General features: G+C 49.2%; 1 protein-coding gene across 1 annotated transcript in view; it reads right to left on the bottom strand.

Annotated features, from left to right (window-relative positions):
- The window catches only part of KCNQ3 (potassium voltage-gated channel subfamily Q member 3), a 296,787-nt gene that overhangs the window by 48,725 nt on the left and 231,052 nt on the right, over positions 1 to 17,010 (bottom strand). Inside the window, 3 exon segments of the mRNA XM_082719646.1 lie at positions 2,658 to 2,830; positions 6,648 to 6,774; positions 8,111 to 8,201. Coding sequence (XP_082575772.1) covers positions 2,658 to 2,830; positions 6,648 to 6,774; positions 8,111 to 8,201 — 391 coding nt within the window.

Below are 17,010 nucleotides of genomic sequence, written 5' to 3'. Positions count from 1 at the left end.
TATTTCGTGGATATTATCACACAATAGATTAGGACGTGTGAGCAAGTGCACAAAGCGAGGTGACTTAGAGAACAATGTTAAGGGATAGTAAGGATGGTGCAGGAATATGGCAAAGATCCGCAAATCACCAAGGTTTTCAAACACCTTGACCCAAGCACTCCCTAAGACTCTGTTTCTCTCATTCTGCTCCAATTTCAAAGTTCAGCACGGTAGCCTGGGCAGAAGAAAGTCAAGGTGATTGGCGAGCACAGTCTGGAGATGAGGCCCGACGCTCTTGCTAAATCATCCCAGGAAGTAAAGTTGTTCGTATTAATGTACTTCCTCTGCCTGACCATCGGCGGCCAGGCGGCTGGCCTTCTGGGTCCATAGGATCTCGGGCTTGATTCCTGCCTCTCTCTGTGCCTTTGCTCACATTGGCCTCTGCCCCTGCACTGCCTTTTCCCACGGGCCCAACCGAAGAGCAGCGTCATCTGGAGACCCGAGTCACCTCCATTTCAAAAGTTTTCCCTTGCGTCCCGATATCGAGGTCAGCTCTAGTTCCTTCACGCGTTCACTATCTCCTGAGTAGGCTTTCTCTGAATCTCTAACACTTCCTATGCCTGCTGCTCAGGTCTGACTTCCCCCACAACCAAACTCACATCTGCGTAAATTCACTTTACAGCCCAGAGAGGTTAGTTCAGATGGCGCAAGGACCCCTGCGGGTCACCCCCTTCAGCGAGTGTCTGCCCTGCCCAGGCTTGGAGAAGACAAAGGTGAAATGGTAAATCCTTCCCGGGGCCGTCAGGGCACCAGCCTCTTGTCCTGTTGAGTGTGGCTCTAGCATTCCTATGTCTTTTCATACCCTCTGGCACCTGAATGCGAGTCAAAAGCTGCATCTGGTGCTTAGCTACGGAAATTGTTGTCTGTTCATGACCGCACTGAAAGCCTGGTTGTGTTGGATTATTAAGAAGTAGCATAATGGTCATTGACGAGGAGTGAAAATGTGTCCCAATTCTGTGCTTTGCAGTCATTTAAAAGGCTATTCGAGGTAATTCTGACTTTACACAATTTATGCCAGTAGCTCTGTGGCAGAGCCCATGGCTGTTTCCTGATACCCACAGACTTCTGTACACACCTGAGCTGCCCTGAAGTCAGACCAGAGCTGGGGTGCTGGAGGGCTGGGGTGCTGGGGGGCTGGGGTGCTAGGGGGTTGGGGTGGAGCCGATGTGGAGGAAAGTTGACAGCAACTTCCTGCCTGTTCCTTAAATCCATTCTGCACGGTGCTCCCGGCCCCTTTTCTGCTAACTCTGTGACTCAGTCCTCATTTTCAGGACGATGAGGGCCACCTAGCTCACGTCCGCCGTGTGAGTGAGAAGACATCAACTTTTTTTTGCACCAAGTTGCAGAGCCTCTGGGGCTTCTTTGTTCTGGTAGCACAGCCTGGCCTTACCCTAACTGTGAAACTGTAACCCTATGCAACCTCGGGCCTCCCACTCGGCATTGTTGGCTCCCAGAGAAGTCAATCATGGACCATGGTCCAGAGTCCTGAAGTTTGGAACAAATGGATGAAGACGTCAAGTGCTAAGTGCTGGCTCACCAGGCTTGGAGGAAGAACTGGGCTAAGCTCTTGTAGTTAATAAATGCGGAAGCAGGACTCCAAGCCAGGTGTGTGCTCACCTCCTCAACACAATGCCGGCCCTGGGAGGGAAGGCAGGGTGCGCGGCCTCTGTGCAGCTCAGGAACCGCACCAGGCTAAGAAGGGGGTCGTCTGAGAGGCAGGCATGGCCGATGGAGCTTGACCAGCAGTTTCTTTTTCTGCCTTTGGTCTCCTACCATAGAGATGCCATTTTGTCTGGAAGTTCTGCCCACCTGACCTCAGAGGTAGAGTCTGGTGGTGGGGTGGACGTATTTGTTCCCAGGAATTACCAGTGGGCCGTCAGGTGGAGAACTCATGAAAGCGCTGACCTCGCTGAATCGGGGGTCCGAGGCCGCACAGATGGTTCAAACAAGCAGCATAGTTTCTTGTTTTATTTAGCTATTTATTTGTACTGTTTGTGGAGAAAAGCATATCTGGGATAATAAACACTACCATTAATGAGCACCTATTGTTTACCAGGCACTCCTATGTACCTCTTCTTGTGCAGACTGCCAGAAAAATCCTCATTTTAACTGTTAAGGCAGCTTATAAAAACAGAGCATGCTCTAAGTCTTTTCACTCTAGGAAGTGAGCACATTAGGATCCTCATTTTCTAAATTCAGAGTCAGAAAATCCCCAGAGTCACACCAATGGAGTTTGGACTCCCACTAGTCTGGGCCAGTCCGGAAGCTTCCTGTCCCAGCGTGAGCCGCCGGAGGTTGGCTCATTTGACCCCCTCACCCACCTGGAGGCTGAGCCATTGTTCCCTAATTTAGAAATCAGGAAACCAAGGCTCAAGGAGAGCGGAGTGACTTGGCCACAGTCGGTCGTAGGCACTCCGTGGAGCTCGGGACTTGAACCCAGGTCTCCCGCGACAGATGAGGAGACAGAACCTGCTGTGCGGGCTGCGGCCCTCCTGCTGGTGCCCCTGCTCTTCCTCCTGCTCCTTCTCCCCATCCCGTCACCAGTGGTGGCAAAGCGACCACCCTCTGGGGACTCTGTGAGGGCCCGGTGGGGGGGGACGCTCCTGGGTGGCACTTACTTTGCTGTGGGCGCAGATGGCCGAGCCCAGGAGTTTCCACGTGCCGCCCCGGCGGTCCATCCGCAGCATCCGCAGGATCTGCAGGAAACGCAGGCTGCGCAGGGACGTGGCCAGCACATTGCCCTGGTTTCCCACGGCAACCACCGGCACAGAGGCGATCAGCACGAAGATGTCTGGGAAGGGGGACAGAGGGCGGCGGGGGAGAGGACGAGAAGGTCGGGCGAGCGCGGTGGAGCCGTCACAGGCGCTGGCTGCCCGCGGACGCACACGGGCCAAGCCGGCGGCGCGAAATCGTGACACCAGTCACACGTGCTCCGCGGGATTATTCTCCCGCGACAGATGAGGAGACAGAACCTGAGCGCGTGTGCCTTCCCGTGGCCACAGGGCCGGATGGACACCGCCGAGTGGACCCTGGATGGAGGCCTGCCAGGCCCCAGCTCTCACTCTCCCTCCCAGGGAAGCGAGTCCCCGAGGTCCCCCAGGGAAGCGTGTCCCCGAGGTCCCCCAGGGTAGCAGGGTCCCTCTCAGGCCCAGAGGGGACAGGAATATGCCCTGGTTGTGCAGGGGAAAGCCTGAAGCTCAGACATGGTTGAAGGAACGTGTCCCCTAAAAGCAGCACCAAGTCAGGGCCTTGGCCTTGGGTGATTCTTGGGGAGACCATCTCCGGAGGCACCAGAGAGGGGAGAGGGAGACAGGGAAGGAGAGAGGCAAGGGAGAGGGAGTTGTAAGCTGCCTCCCAGCATGGTCACTCTGGAAGATGGGAGTGGGGACCTCCGTCCGTTGGCTGCTGTCCCCGGCAGGTGGAGGGTCACCCCACGGGTGGGTGAGGTCCCCATACTTTTGAGCTGCACGGCCTGGTGGTCTCTCTCTTGGCTCTAGGGTAGACTGCAATAAAACATGTGGCCCGGCCTCACAACTGCGACTGAAAGCAGAGAAGCTTTCAGGGGACGAGGGGACCGGAGCCCGGTCTGCCTTCCCACGCTCGCTGTAGCACTCCTGCTCGCGGCCGTCCTCCTCTTCCTCCCCTTCCAAGCTGGCTCCTGAAGCCAAGAGCCAAGGACAGAGGCATTTCCCCTGGTCCCTTCCTATTCCCTCCAGTGGCCCCCAACACCCATACCGACCGTCTCCCCGGCACATTGCAGAGGGTCAGCAGGTAAAAGGGACCCCACAGCCAAGTAAATCTGGGGGGAAAATGATTAAGCACCTTTTGCTACTGTAGGATTTCTAGGAACCTTCAATATCTTAATATGCTTCGTGGCTTTCAATTCCACACACAAAGTACAGCATTTCCTCTGGCCATAGGACTGTTTCGGAGGTGTCTCCCAGACCTCCAAACCTCTGCTGTATCGGTCTTCCAGCTTGGAATAGGTCCCTCAATTCACACCTAGGTATCTCTGCCATTTCAAGGTATCCCCCCGATGTGCCTAACTTTGGGGAAAAGCTCAGTGTCAAACATCTGGATACCAACATGTCTGTATCCTTGACCAGGCCTCTCCGCTGATCTGCGCAAAGTTATCCACTTATAATGTTTGCAGAAAGCAAGAGAAAACAAAGCCTGGATGTAGGGCAAATGTGAGTTGAGTCTATAATGCTCCGAGAGAGTGGGAGATTCTGGCCCAGATGGGCCGACTCACACCCGAGACGGCAGGGTCTGGAGCTGCCTCGGATATGAAGGCCGTGATATTCCCTGCCGGGTGACCACCCTCAAGTCAAACACACAGAGAAAAGCAGCATTTCTCATAAGGGCCATGTTATGGGAGAAGTCGAGAGGAGAGCAGAAAACAGGCGTCCCAGAAAGGAAGGCAGCCAGGACGGTGTGCCGAGGGCTGGCCTCGGGTCTCCGGGGTGAGGCTGGCAGCGGAACGTGACAGGGACCTCAGTCAAATCAGCCCCTTTTGGAACAGTGGAGACTGTGCGATGGGGAAAGCTCTTTTCCTGGAAGGGTTCAGGCTCCCTACAATACTAGGATGGTCTCAAACTGGGTGAGAACCTCTGAATTTGGGTATCCCCCACTCCCCCTCAACACATGCACAGGACTTGTGGTCAGCACCGGATAGGACTCTCCAAAGGAGAAAATGAAGTCCACTTAACACCTTGCAAAAGACTCTAAAAAAAGGCAGAAGAAGGGGAGGCAAACTGGGGTTGCTATGGGTTGAATGTGTGTGTCCTCCTAAAATTCAGCAGCTGAGATCCTGGCCCCCCAGTGGGATGGGCTTAGGAGGCGGGGCCTGTGGGGGGCGGTGAGGTCATGAGGGTGGAGCCCTCACAAAAGGGATCAGGTCCCTGAGGACAGTCCCCCCACCCCCACCCCGGACACAGCAAGGAGACCAAGAAGTGGGCAGTCTGTGACCAAGAAGAGGGACTCGACCAGAGCCTGGCACCCTGATCTTGGGCTTCCGCCCTCTGGAACTGTGAGAAATACATTTGTCTGGTTCGTAAGGCGGCAGTCCGTGGCATGGTTAGAGTTGCCGGAATGGACTGAGATAGAAGCAGACGGGGAAGGAGGACAAAAAAGGGAGAAGGTTGAAAAACATGAAAAAAAAAATCAGTAACTACAAAGTCCTCCAAAACTGTGCACGTCCCTGCACACCCACGCCCACATAGCCTCTCCTTGCATTAAACATTGTGTGATACACAAAACCCTCGGGGGTCTAGCCTCAGCAGCAGATGGGAAGCAGGAAGAGGGGGTTCCGCCAGCAGTCAGGGGATACAGTCACTGTGCCAGGCAACCTGCAAGTAAGGCAGGCCCCCCTGGCTGCCCAGAGAGAAGCGTGGCCCTTAGGACAGAGGCGGGCTTCTGCTCTCTTTCTGGAGCAAGAAGCATGGAGGGCTGGTCATCTGTGCCCAAAGGGCCGTGTTCAGTCCTGGGGGGTCACTTTTTAAAAGGCACGTGGGCATGCGTGGAGAAGAGGAAGGACGATGCTGAGAACACGGTACAAGGTATAGCCGAAGCCACTAAGCGCACTTTCCCACCGCGGCAGCGGAGAGGAGGAACAGAATGACTGAACTCAAGTATCTGAAGAGAGTCAGAAGACTGCAGATGGAATAAATGTGGGGGAGGTAGTGAGCGCCCTGGGATTGGAGGTATGCAAGCAGGTGACCACTTGCTGCTGTGACGAGGTCGGGAGCCTCAGACAGGACGGCGTGTTGGACTAAGTGCCTTCGGAGGGTATGTCAAGGTCCTGTGATCCTGTAACTTTAACCATCACGAGGAATTTGAGGTTCTAACTCCTCCCTGTCACTGCTGCTCTAGGATTTTAGTGGGATCTTCAGATGGAAACATATGAGTTCATGCCGCACCAACAAGGGTAAGTGGAAGGGTCCACCTTCTCTACTATCAAGTGCCTGCACCCAGAGGCAAAGGTGTCGGTGACGTCTTCCCAAAGCAGCTTCAGGGTCAAGACCCAGCAACATGGTAAGGAGGGAGGGTACAGGTGCTAGATTCTTCCAGACCTTGGTGTTAGGGTGGAATCTGCTGCTTACTACCCGTGTCACTAGAAAATGACTCAGCACCACGAGTCTCAGTGTTCTCCTCTGTAAAATGGGCACAATGTGGGTCCCTAGACCCCATTCTCAACCAGCAGTGGTGTCACTCCTCCCACACCCACAACCACCAGTCTTGGGAGTGTATAGGCAATTTTGGTTGTCACGATGCCGGGAGGCTACCAGTCAAGGGACTGGAGGGTGCTCAGCATCCTACAATGAGTGGCACCTTCACAGCCCAAAGGCCAGGAGTGCCCCCCACAACTCTCATTGAGGATCGTGGCCCTGTAAAGCCATGAGGAGGGCAAGCCACGGAAGAAGGGATTCTGCATCCGGAACACCGGAGCAGCAACTCCTCCTCGAGATAGGGTCAGAGGCTGCGCAGGTTTCTATTACAACACACGGTTTCCCAGAAGGACAGAAGCTGCTGAAAATCTCCTTGGGGAAATGGTGCACCAGAAGCAGGGGGACGAGGGCACCCCCTGACTCGGGTCAGGGCTTACCTACCGAGCATGCACAGGGGCTTCCTGGCAAACTTCAGCCTTCCCCGCCAGCCTTTGTAGCGGCAGCAACACCCGGCAGCCCAGATCCTCAAAGCAAACTCGGCTCCAAAGATGAAAATAGCAAATGTTTCCTGCATTAAGAACATATGGAGAGACACGGATCAACCAAGACCCAGTTGTCTGGGACTAGTGATTTCTGCTCCGAGGTTTCGAAGAGCGGGGTTTCCGTTGCCGTTTTGGTGGCGGAGGGGGAAGAAGAACACGTTATCACCTCCATGCAGTTTTGGGCAGCTCTAGCGTCTGTGTGGATGTGCTAACTGTCCCTAACATCCGCTTTGCAAAGGGATTCTTTGTTTTTTTCTGTTTCGGTTCCAATGGATCATTTCTTAAAATTCTCTTTTCATGTATGAAAAGTCTCTAAGTGAGTTAATTGGAAAAGGGAAAGACCCATGAAGCACATTCTGCTCGTCCCACCCATAGTGCCTGACCCTGGCTATTGCTACTTGTGGTCAACATTTACAAGCATGGCTCCTGGACCAGGCGCCACCTCGAGTGTTTTATAATATTACTCTCATTCTATGTTTTGAGAAACCAAGGCAAGGAGTAGTTACACAAGTCTCTCCAGACTAGGATGTGGTGACGAGGGACCCCCAGGCTGGTGGTCAGGCTCAGGGCGCCTCCCTGTGCTGTCTCCCTGGACCTTGGATCTCTTCCTTCCCTCCTGCCAAAGAGGGGGACACAGACACCTTTGTCCCCCTCTTTGGTGTCCTCCTGGGACCCTTGGAGAGTTGCTGCTCCATGATAATCCCTGAAACCTAGTTCCTGGAGCTAGAGGGCTTCTCGGGATTCACCTGCTCAGGTCTTAACGTGAGACTGTATGAATTGAAAACACCTGACTTCAGAAGGAACCCCTGCATCTAGCATCACAGACAGCATGCTCAGTGTAAGGTGAAGATCCTGCTATTTTGTAGACCCTAATCGGGGGGGCTGGCCTCCCTTCCCTGTGTAGATGTGTGAACAGAGAGATAAACCAGGCAGAGGCCTCAGGAGTGAGGACGAGTTTTAATGTACAAATAGGATTTGGTTCGTGGCCTTGAAGGGAGTCAGAGATCCTCAGGGTTTAGGGAGAAAAAGCAGAGGCAGGTTTCAGAACAGAGCATGACTCTGTGTTAACCTTCAGAGGATTGGGAAGCTGCCTTTATCATATAACTAACGTACTTTGGTTTTTGCTTTGACCTTGTTGGTGCCCTCTTGTCCTTAGTCTAGAATAAAAAATACCATTCCCTTCCACCACGCCCGTGCAGACCTGCCCAACAGACCCAGGCATTGGTTTCTCCTGGGACTGGGCTTGGCCCGGAAGCCAAAACCAGTTGTGCTCAAGGGCAGCGTCCTTGTTCTCAACTGCGGAAGGCCAACCAGAGGCATCGATCCTAGAAGCACGCCGTGAGGGGAGGTGCAAAATCTCACCAGTAACAGCAGCCAGTCTCCCGAAACGGTCTCGTACTCCCTGAATGTGGTCAGCACGGCCAGAATCAAGCATCCCAGGACAATGAGGAACCTGGAGGGAGGAAGGAGGAAGCATCTAGTCCCGACTAGCTCCAGAGGACGGCGTCAACCACGGTGAAGCAACAACTTCCCTGAGACACTGGCACGTGCTTGACCCATTATTCCACGTAACTGCCCCACAGACCGATGAGACAGGTAGGGATTATTACTCCAGCTAAAGAAAACAGACCTAAGGCAAGGTAAGGAATGTGCACACTTTCACTTTAGCAGCTGGTTAGCGGACTCCGCTGGGAGCTGCAGACATCTTCCAGACCAAAAGTTCCCACAAGCTTTGGTAAAGCAACAGGAATATAAACGAATGAATGGTGCGTCCCGCACATACAGAACGACGGTCTTCAAACATGTGAAACAGTCTCAGTACAAACAAATGACAAGTTCGTTTCAAAGATCGATAAATTCGGCAAAAACCTCTGTCTCTATGGCTTAGTATTATTCTTTCTACAGTCCCCGGTTAATAAAGGAAATGACCTCTTTCATCTGGGGCCCTTCAGAATTGTTTCTGAAATTACAAAGTGGTCTTCATACTAGAAAGAACAGGACCCGCCATCGAGAAGGATGCAGTCTGCTGCACTTGGAAAAATCACAGAAGGGTCATCTGGTTCATGCCCCTGTCTCAGGCAGGAGTAAACTGCAAACAGTCCTTTGAGATTATTATCTACATAAATTCAGTTGGCGGGAGGATGGGGGGAGGGAGAGCTTGTAGTGTGTGTATGTTCATGTGTGTGCATGCTTCAGGATATCAGCAGAGAGAAACGGCTCTCCCTCCTTCTTGGTGTAAAGACTGGTGGAATGCTCAGCACCAGGCTCCCTCGGGCCCATGGGTGAGGCTTGGTACTACATACTCCAGGTTCTTCTGCTCTGTGTGACCTGGCTCTCCACCCTGCTGGGTTCCAGCCCACGTGCTGGTGCATTCATTCACTCACTCACTCATTCATTCTTCAATATTTAGATGGCAGGCATGGGGGAAAGAGAGCTGGAAGTCCATGATGAATATGCTGGGTCTGCCTTCATGAACTCACAGTGTGACCAAAGAGAAAACTATCTCATGCCATGACGGTAAGACCCAAATGTAAGGTTTGGAAACATCTGCTCCTGGCCTTGGCTGAGGATGCAAGTCCTGGCTCTGAACCTTGGTGGTCCTGATCACGTCTTCTGATCAATAAGCCTTCTGATCTGCAGAACTGAATCTATATTCCCAACCTTACCTAGGGACCTACACCAGATTTTAAGCTCCCTCCTGTATTTGGCCATTTTACTTCAATTTATGGCTCCGGACCCATGCCTAAAATATGCTACCCCGAATCTCAGGTCTTCTCTGGTGATGATGATGGTGGTGGTGGGGACAGTGGGGGTGGTAACATCAACTCCAACATCACCCGTTAGTGAGCACCTACCCCTTGTCACTCTACATTTATCAGGTCATCCTTACAACTACCCCCCCCCCAAGGTAGACCTGAACTCCCATTTCAGAGATGGAGAAATTCATCAGAAGGATTCATTTCCATCTGGATAATTGTGTTGTCAGTTAAAAAGACCACAGGACTGTGGAGTCCAGAGACACAGGCTCAAAGGGAATACTTTCTATGTGGTCTTGAATAGCTCATTGACCTTGGGAATCTCAGTGATCACATTCATAGAATGGGAATAATGGAGCCACATGGAGATCATGGCTGTTGTGAGGACCACAGGAGAAAATGGATGGGGAGTGGTTTGATCAACCGTACAGGATCATGCAAATGAAGCTGGTGCTTTCCCATTCACACACTCATCACTGACTGCTTCCCCAGCAGGCCTTGGGGAACGGGCTCTTAGATGATTCTGCAAATCCAAATCTAGGTCTGTCAAGACTTCATTTTATTCATTCATAGGCTCTGGAAATAAGCCCTGGATTAGAATCCCCTTCCTTCTCCTATGCTGTGTCTTCTTGGGCAAGTTACACAAACTCTTGGTGTCTTGACTTCCTTATCTAGAAAACGAACTCAATAAAAGTGCACACATCCTCCATTACTCAATGATACAATCTGTGTCAGGTGCTTAGAAGAGTGCCTTCACAACCTACTAGCTATTATTTTACTCTGATTTACTATCAGTTGTATCCCAGGCATAGCACTGGTTTTAAGGATACAAACATGAATAAAATCTAGCCCTCATGTCCAAAGACCTCCTAGTGCAGTGAGGGAAACACAGGACAGATCATTACAGAGGTTATGATCTGAGTGTTCACCACATGCTTTCAGAGTACAAGACTGAAAACCTCCAAGAGGCCAAGGGGTTGGATGTGTATTTGAGGCTTAGCTAGAGTTGACTGCCATGTCTCAGTTTATCCAGGACAGTCCCCAATTTATGCGGGATGACGTAGAACATCATGAATGACATGTTCATAGGCAGAGTGCGAAATTTATGGACACAGAGCCCAGTTCAATCATCTCCTTTAGTAAGGGATGTGGGCCTTTGATCTGGATTTGTCCTCACAGCCTTGCCTTCTGCTGCTTCCTGACATCCAGGCCAGCCATCCTGAATGAGAGCATTTCCTCCAACTCTCTGAGTCTATTTGTGCCTGTCTTGATGTCTTCTCTGCCCACTCCTCCCAACCTCTCCCGCAACCCCACATTCTCCTTAACAGCCTTAACATTCTGCCTTAACAGCGCCAGTCATGCTTTGCCTCCACGGACTTCCATGACCTCAGCTGCTCTTTGCATGTTCTCCAGTGTGACCTCTCCCCGGGGGTCACAGAGCACCCCACTGCATTTCTATCCCAGTACTGACCATAACCCATTATCATTTTGTAATCATTTGCTTGCATTGTGTATTAATTAAAATGTACTATCTTAACTATGCTGTGGACTGGCTGAGTTTGAGGTTCAGATGGAAATATCCAGAAGGTTTATAAAAATTCAAGTCTACAGCTTAGGGAAAAGGGTGGGGCTGGAGATCTAAGTTCCTTTCAGCTCTTACAGTCTGTGATTTTAGAGCCAGCAAAGGAAATCATGAAATGCAGTTGGAGCCCGATTCCCAGCGGCAGAGAGTGCAAAACCAGGCTTCAGCCAGCAGGGGGCAGCAAGTGCCTGGCAGAGTTTGGCATTTTCTCACACCTCAAGAAATTCAAACACCTGCAACCTTGCGGAATTTACTTTCTGAAACTGGAAAACAACCATTAATTGATAAAGCTAAGAGAATCAAGAACCCCTCCTTAATCAGGAAGGAGGAAAATGCTCTTTGATCCTTCACAGCTTTCAATTTACTCTTAAGAGGGGCACTGGATCTCAGACACACCGACCAAATGACCAGTCTCACCACCGAAGCCAGATGTGTGTGGGAGACAAGGTCTTCCCTCTTCCTACCACTTTGGCTCTCTCACTCCCCCGTGCTTCACCAACGACTCTTCTAATTCCTCTGTCAGTTTCTTAAAGTCTTTAATTTTAATTCCAGCGCCATTAACACACAGTGTGATGATCACTTCAGGTGTACAATACGGTGATTCCACTTCCACGCATCACCCTGTGGTCATCAGGGAGGACGCATTCCTAATCCCCATCACCATTTCCCCTGCCCCCCCCTGCCCACCTCCTCTTGGGGACCTGTCAGTCTGTCCTCTAGAATTTAGAGTCTGCACTTTTGTTGTTGTTGTTGTTGTTAGTGTTCTCTTTCTTTTATTTCTTCTGTGTCGTTTCTTAAATTCCACATAGGAGCGAAATCATACAGTATTTGTCTTTCTCTGCCCGATTTATTTCACTTAACATCATACTCTCTAGCTCCACCCACGTCATTGCAAATGATAAGATTTCATTCTTTTCATGGCTGAGTAATATTCCATTGTATATACACACCACATCTTCTTTACTCATCTGTCAATGGACATGGGCTGTGGCCAGAGTTTGGCTATTGTACATAATGCTGCAATACACATAGGGGTTATGTTTGAGTTAGTGTTTTTGTATTCTTTGGGTAAATCCCCAACAGTGTGATTGCTGGGCCATAGCTCTATTTTCAACATCTTGAGGAAACTCCACAGTTTTCCGGAGCGGCTGCACCAGCTGGCATTTCCACCAACAGTGCAAGAGCATTCCCCTTTCTCCACATCCTTGTCAGCAATTGTTGTTTCTTGTGTAGTTGATTTTGGCCACGTCACTTTGATTTCTACTCTGCAGCTGTCCCTGTCTCTGTCTCCTACACCCAACCTTCCCTGACTTCCGCTCCTCTCGCCTCTTCCTCTGCTCCTTGCCCACACTCATCCTCCTGCCAGCGCCTGCAGGATGGGTCAGTGTTTGTGGTGGAATTAAGTCTGGGGGAGAACCAAAAGCTGTCCTCCAGTCTGCGGGATGCTGGCTGTCTTGGTGAACAAGGCTAGTCTGGGTCAAGGGTCTCAGACGTGCCCTTAAATCACACACCACCTCCTACCCGTACCCTCTGAATCTTATCACCCTCCACTGCCAGGGTCGTGGAGGGTGGGAGGGCAGGTTGCTTTGCAGCTGTACTTGGAGTCTCAAGTGTAAGTTCCAAGCTGTTGACACCCTACCTCTGCTGGGTCACAACTCTGTGCACAGTGGCACCTGGGCTTCCCACACCTTCTTCTCAGGCAGCCCTGGACTCCCTTATGGGAACAAAGCTTAACCTTCTGGGAATGAGGGCCTAACAGCAAGGATTACCTCCCAGTTTCCCTCGAGGTGGGACAAACAGGGTGAAAACTACAATTTATCTAATCATTTATGCATCATTTTCTCTTGTGCTCCTTGAGGTGGGGTTTCTGTCATCATTATATTTGCACCCCACTTTATAGATGAGGAACCAAGCCTCCAGGCTCAGGTGCTAGGGTCACAACAGGAGTAGGGGCAGCACTGGGAGTGGTCATGGGGCCTGCAGGGAGATGCTGTAGGAACAGGCAGAACACAGTCAGCCAGAGACTGAGGAGGGGGCTGCTGGCTCACAGTTCAGCCACGGGAGCACAAGCACAACAGAGCAGGTACTTCTGACGCCACCGTAAGACTTGATCCTCAGTTAGTATTCTTGGTTCTTGCCCTCAGACAGAATATACAATCCCTCAGACTACATCAGAATCCTACTGACCCTCAACCGAAATTCCCCAAAGGTAAAGCACCCACTGTGTGCCAGAGATTTCCTTATTCCTGATGAGTCGGTCAGACAGCCTCTTTGAATCACAGTGACTACTATCTTGCTGGTAGACTTTATCTCTTTCTGGCTTTGATGACACAAACTGACATGGAGGAAAGGCCATGTGGAACTGAAGGTGGCCTTCAGCCAATGGCCAGCAAAGAATGGAGGCCCTCAGTCCAACAGCTCCCAAGGAGCTGAATCTCCCAACTCCCACAAAAGGGGGCTTGGAATAGGATCCTTCACCAGTCAGACCTTCACATGAGACCTCAGAGTTTCATCATGTGGTCTTTGTGAGAAACTCCAAGCAGAAGCTTCAGGTAAGCCATGCTTAGCTTCCGCCTCATGAAAACTGAGATGATACATGTGTGGTGTGTTAAGCTGCTAAATTTTGTGGTAGTTTGTTATGCAGGGATAATGGTGAGGAGGATCCAAATCTTGGCCCATCACCCATAAACTAGATGACTTTGGATAGGTTTGTTTTTCAGAGCCTCAGAGCCTTTGTTCTTCAGTTTCTCAACTATAATGCCGGAGTGCCAATGCAAGGGTTTTTTGTTATCTTATCCTTTATCCCAGTCTTTAGGGTTAAGAGAGATTGCACAGGGCAGCAGAAATCCCCAAAACCAAAACCCATTTCTGTAATGAAGTCTCCATGCAAACGTCTTTGATGATTTCACAACAGCCTATACCCTGTGTGCGCATGGCTGTGTGGGTCCATCCCTGCTTCCCCATCAGGTACAGCATCCAGCAGTACATTGTGAATCGTTTGCACAGTGAAAAGGCAAAACTTACAAAAAATGCAAGATTTCATGAAGTTGATGGACATGATGATGGAGAGATGTTCTAAATATGGCAAAGCCATTAACAAGTGACAATCTTGCTCCAACAATGAAAGTCAAATCGTTACTTCAAAGGATGAAAAATCTCATACAATCCTTCCCCACAAACGTTGAGGAGATAAAATGTGAAGTCATATTGTATTATATCATTGGGGCATGGAAAATATACTCCCAAATTAACACTCGGTTCAGTCTTTATTCATTCTAAAAATTAGAACATAGTTGAAATTATAACTTCTATTTTGTTAATTGTGAGATACGATACAATAAACACTTTTTTGTATTTTAATTCTATTTTTTGTTATAAAGTACTAACAAGATATTTTCTTTGCTGTTTGGTATGAGGTTTGGTTCTATTTCCAACAGACTTTCTTTAAGTAGATTTTCACCGATTCCCATTAACTGCAGGATAAAGAGACTCTAAATCTGCCTCATGGGATGGGCATGGGGTTTAGAAGAGAATCACGTCATGTGAAACACCTAGAATTTAGGCAAACATCAGGCATTCAGCAGGTGCAGCTTTCTTACCCATCTTTCTCCTCTTATGCTCACCTAGATGAGTTGAAAAACTGACATTAATAATAGATAGGGGGAAGAAAACACTTTGTCTTCAAAAACTTCCATGTTCTTGAAATGAGGCAAGGATATCATAAATAAATAACCACACACAAATCTGTATCTGTATCTGTCTATACCCTTTCCACACCACCTATAGATCCACATGTGCATAACATAGTAGATGCGGTTTTGACCATTTAAACCAGCAGTTAGCGAACTGCGGCCCTCAGGCCAAACCCAGCCAGCTGCCTTTTTTTTGTAAATAATTTTTTTTTTTATGCCATAGCTACACTTATTTGCTTTTATGTGTGTGGTTGCTTCTGTAGTGAAGAACTGCAGGAGAGGCTGCCTGGCCCACAAGCCTAAAATACTCACCTTTGGGCCCTTTAAGAGAAAGTTTTCCAACTCTTGACCTACACTACGGGCCAAGGTCAATTTAACTCCATCAGGATCACCTGAGGATAAATTCCACATCGAATGCAGGGCAGAAAAAATATTTTAAAACTTAAAAAGGATTTAGTCTTAAAGACACCTTTGTTGATACCAGGTTATTTAGCATGATTGGAAGAGTACAAGATGAATACATGCAGGTTTATGGAGAAAAAGAAATAAAAATTTAGGGAAAATAATACAAATTATGAGTAAAGACTCATATAGGCCACTGTTCGAGCTTCATTAGTTTCTTGATGAATCTGCCTCTAGAAACATCTATGTAAGTTTTGAGGTATGCTACCATACGTTTCTTCTTGAATGTCCCTCTTACTAATTTTTTTTTTTAAGATTTATTCATTTATTTGGGAGAGAGAGAAGGAGGGAGCATGTATGCAGGAGGGATCTGGGGAGGGAGAAAGACAAACAGACTCTGAGCTGAGTGTGGAGCCTGATGTGGGACTTGATCCCACGAGATCCCACTGAGATCCCACTGAGATCATGACCTGAGCCAATGCTTAACCGCCTGAGCCAGTGCTTAACCGCCCGGACCACCCCACCCGCGTGGCCCTTATTCGTGGTTTTTAAACAAGGCACAACCCTGTTTGAACTCACTGTTGCTGCCCTAGGAGCATTTCTGTGGATGGTACTAACTGCATGACTCTGGGCTGCAGGGCAAACTTCTCCGTGACCTGACCACACATCACGGGCACTTCCGGTCAGGGAGCAGACTGGTGGAGACAGACAAGTGGTAAGGGTCTCGAGTTTCCCTTACCACTGGGATTCTGGCTTTTCATCTGCAGGGTGGAAAGGAGTGCCAGCTACTTACCAGGGTTCAATGATATAACAGGTATAAAACGCTGAAAGGTAGGCAGTGGACACTCAGTAATTAACAGTTTCCTTCCAATTTTCCTATTTACCAAATCTTTATAATTGGGAGCATACATTTGGGAATCAGGCATGGAATGAATTTAAATTTTGACTGCACTATTTATCTCCCTGTGACGTTGATAAGTAACTTAATCTGTCTGGCCCTCCAATCCCGTGAATTCATTATGGGGATAATTATTCAATCTCACAGAGCCGCTGGGAGAACTCGAGTGCCTCACTTTCTCCATCTGTAAAATGGGATAATGAAATGTTAGGCCTTGCTTAATAAATGTTAGCCATTATTATTAATATGATTGTTATTATCTATTATTCTGTAAAACATGAAGCCTGAGGAATTTGTAAGTTCTCAACGGGAAGAAACTGTCATTAATACAATACATTTGGAATTTATCAGACCCATGTCATCTTTGGGTAACTACTAAGTGACACTATTAATTGTAAGACGCCTAATGGTATAAACTACTACAAAAAGGAAGTTGCCAAATAAATTATTCTGACAGTCACTGATTGTATTTCATATCTTCATTTCAGAGATGTTAAAATGGGGGAAAATATGCACTCAGAATTGATGAAACAGAGGTAGGTAACATCACCTTATAACCAAGTCCTTGGAAATACTTTGACTAGGATAAGGTGGTAACGCATGACTCAGGTGTGTCAGAGGGACTGGAGGTAGATTCGCTGTCCCCAGCACTAGCAGGGCACACCAATTAAACTCTGCGTCCGTGGTTTATCTGGTCCAAGCCCTTCTACTTTTATCGGCACTGTTATAACCCTGAGCTTGTCTGACTCTCCACACGTTTCGCTGGAAACAAAGCTCCCATATTTTCAAGGAACGAGACTTTCTGGGGCTCAGCTAAGCTAGCACAGTGATGGAGTCCGGAGCTGAGATTCGGGAATCCTATTTGTGTTCTGAAGTCTGGCAGGCTTTCCTCTTTTTTTGGACTTGACCCTAACAGGCACTCCTGTTTATAA

Source organism: Mustela nivalis (genome assembly GCF_964662115.1).
Source record: "Mustela nivalis genome assembly, chromosome: 2".
NCBI lineage: Eukaryota > Metazoa > Chordata > Mammalia > Carnivora > Mustelidae > Mustela > Mustela nivalis.
This window is presented reverse-complemented; position numbering and strand designations above follow the sequence as displayed.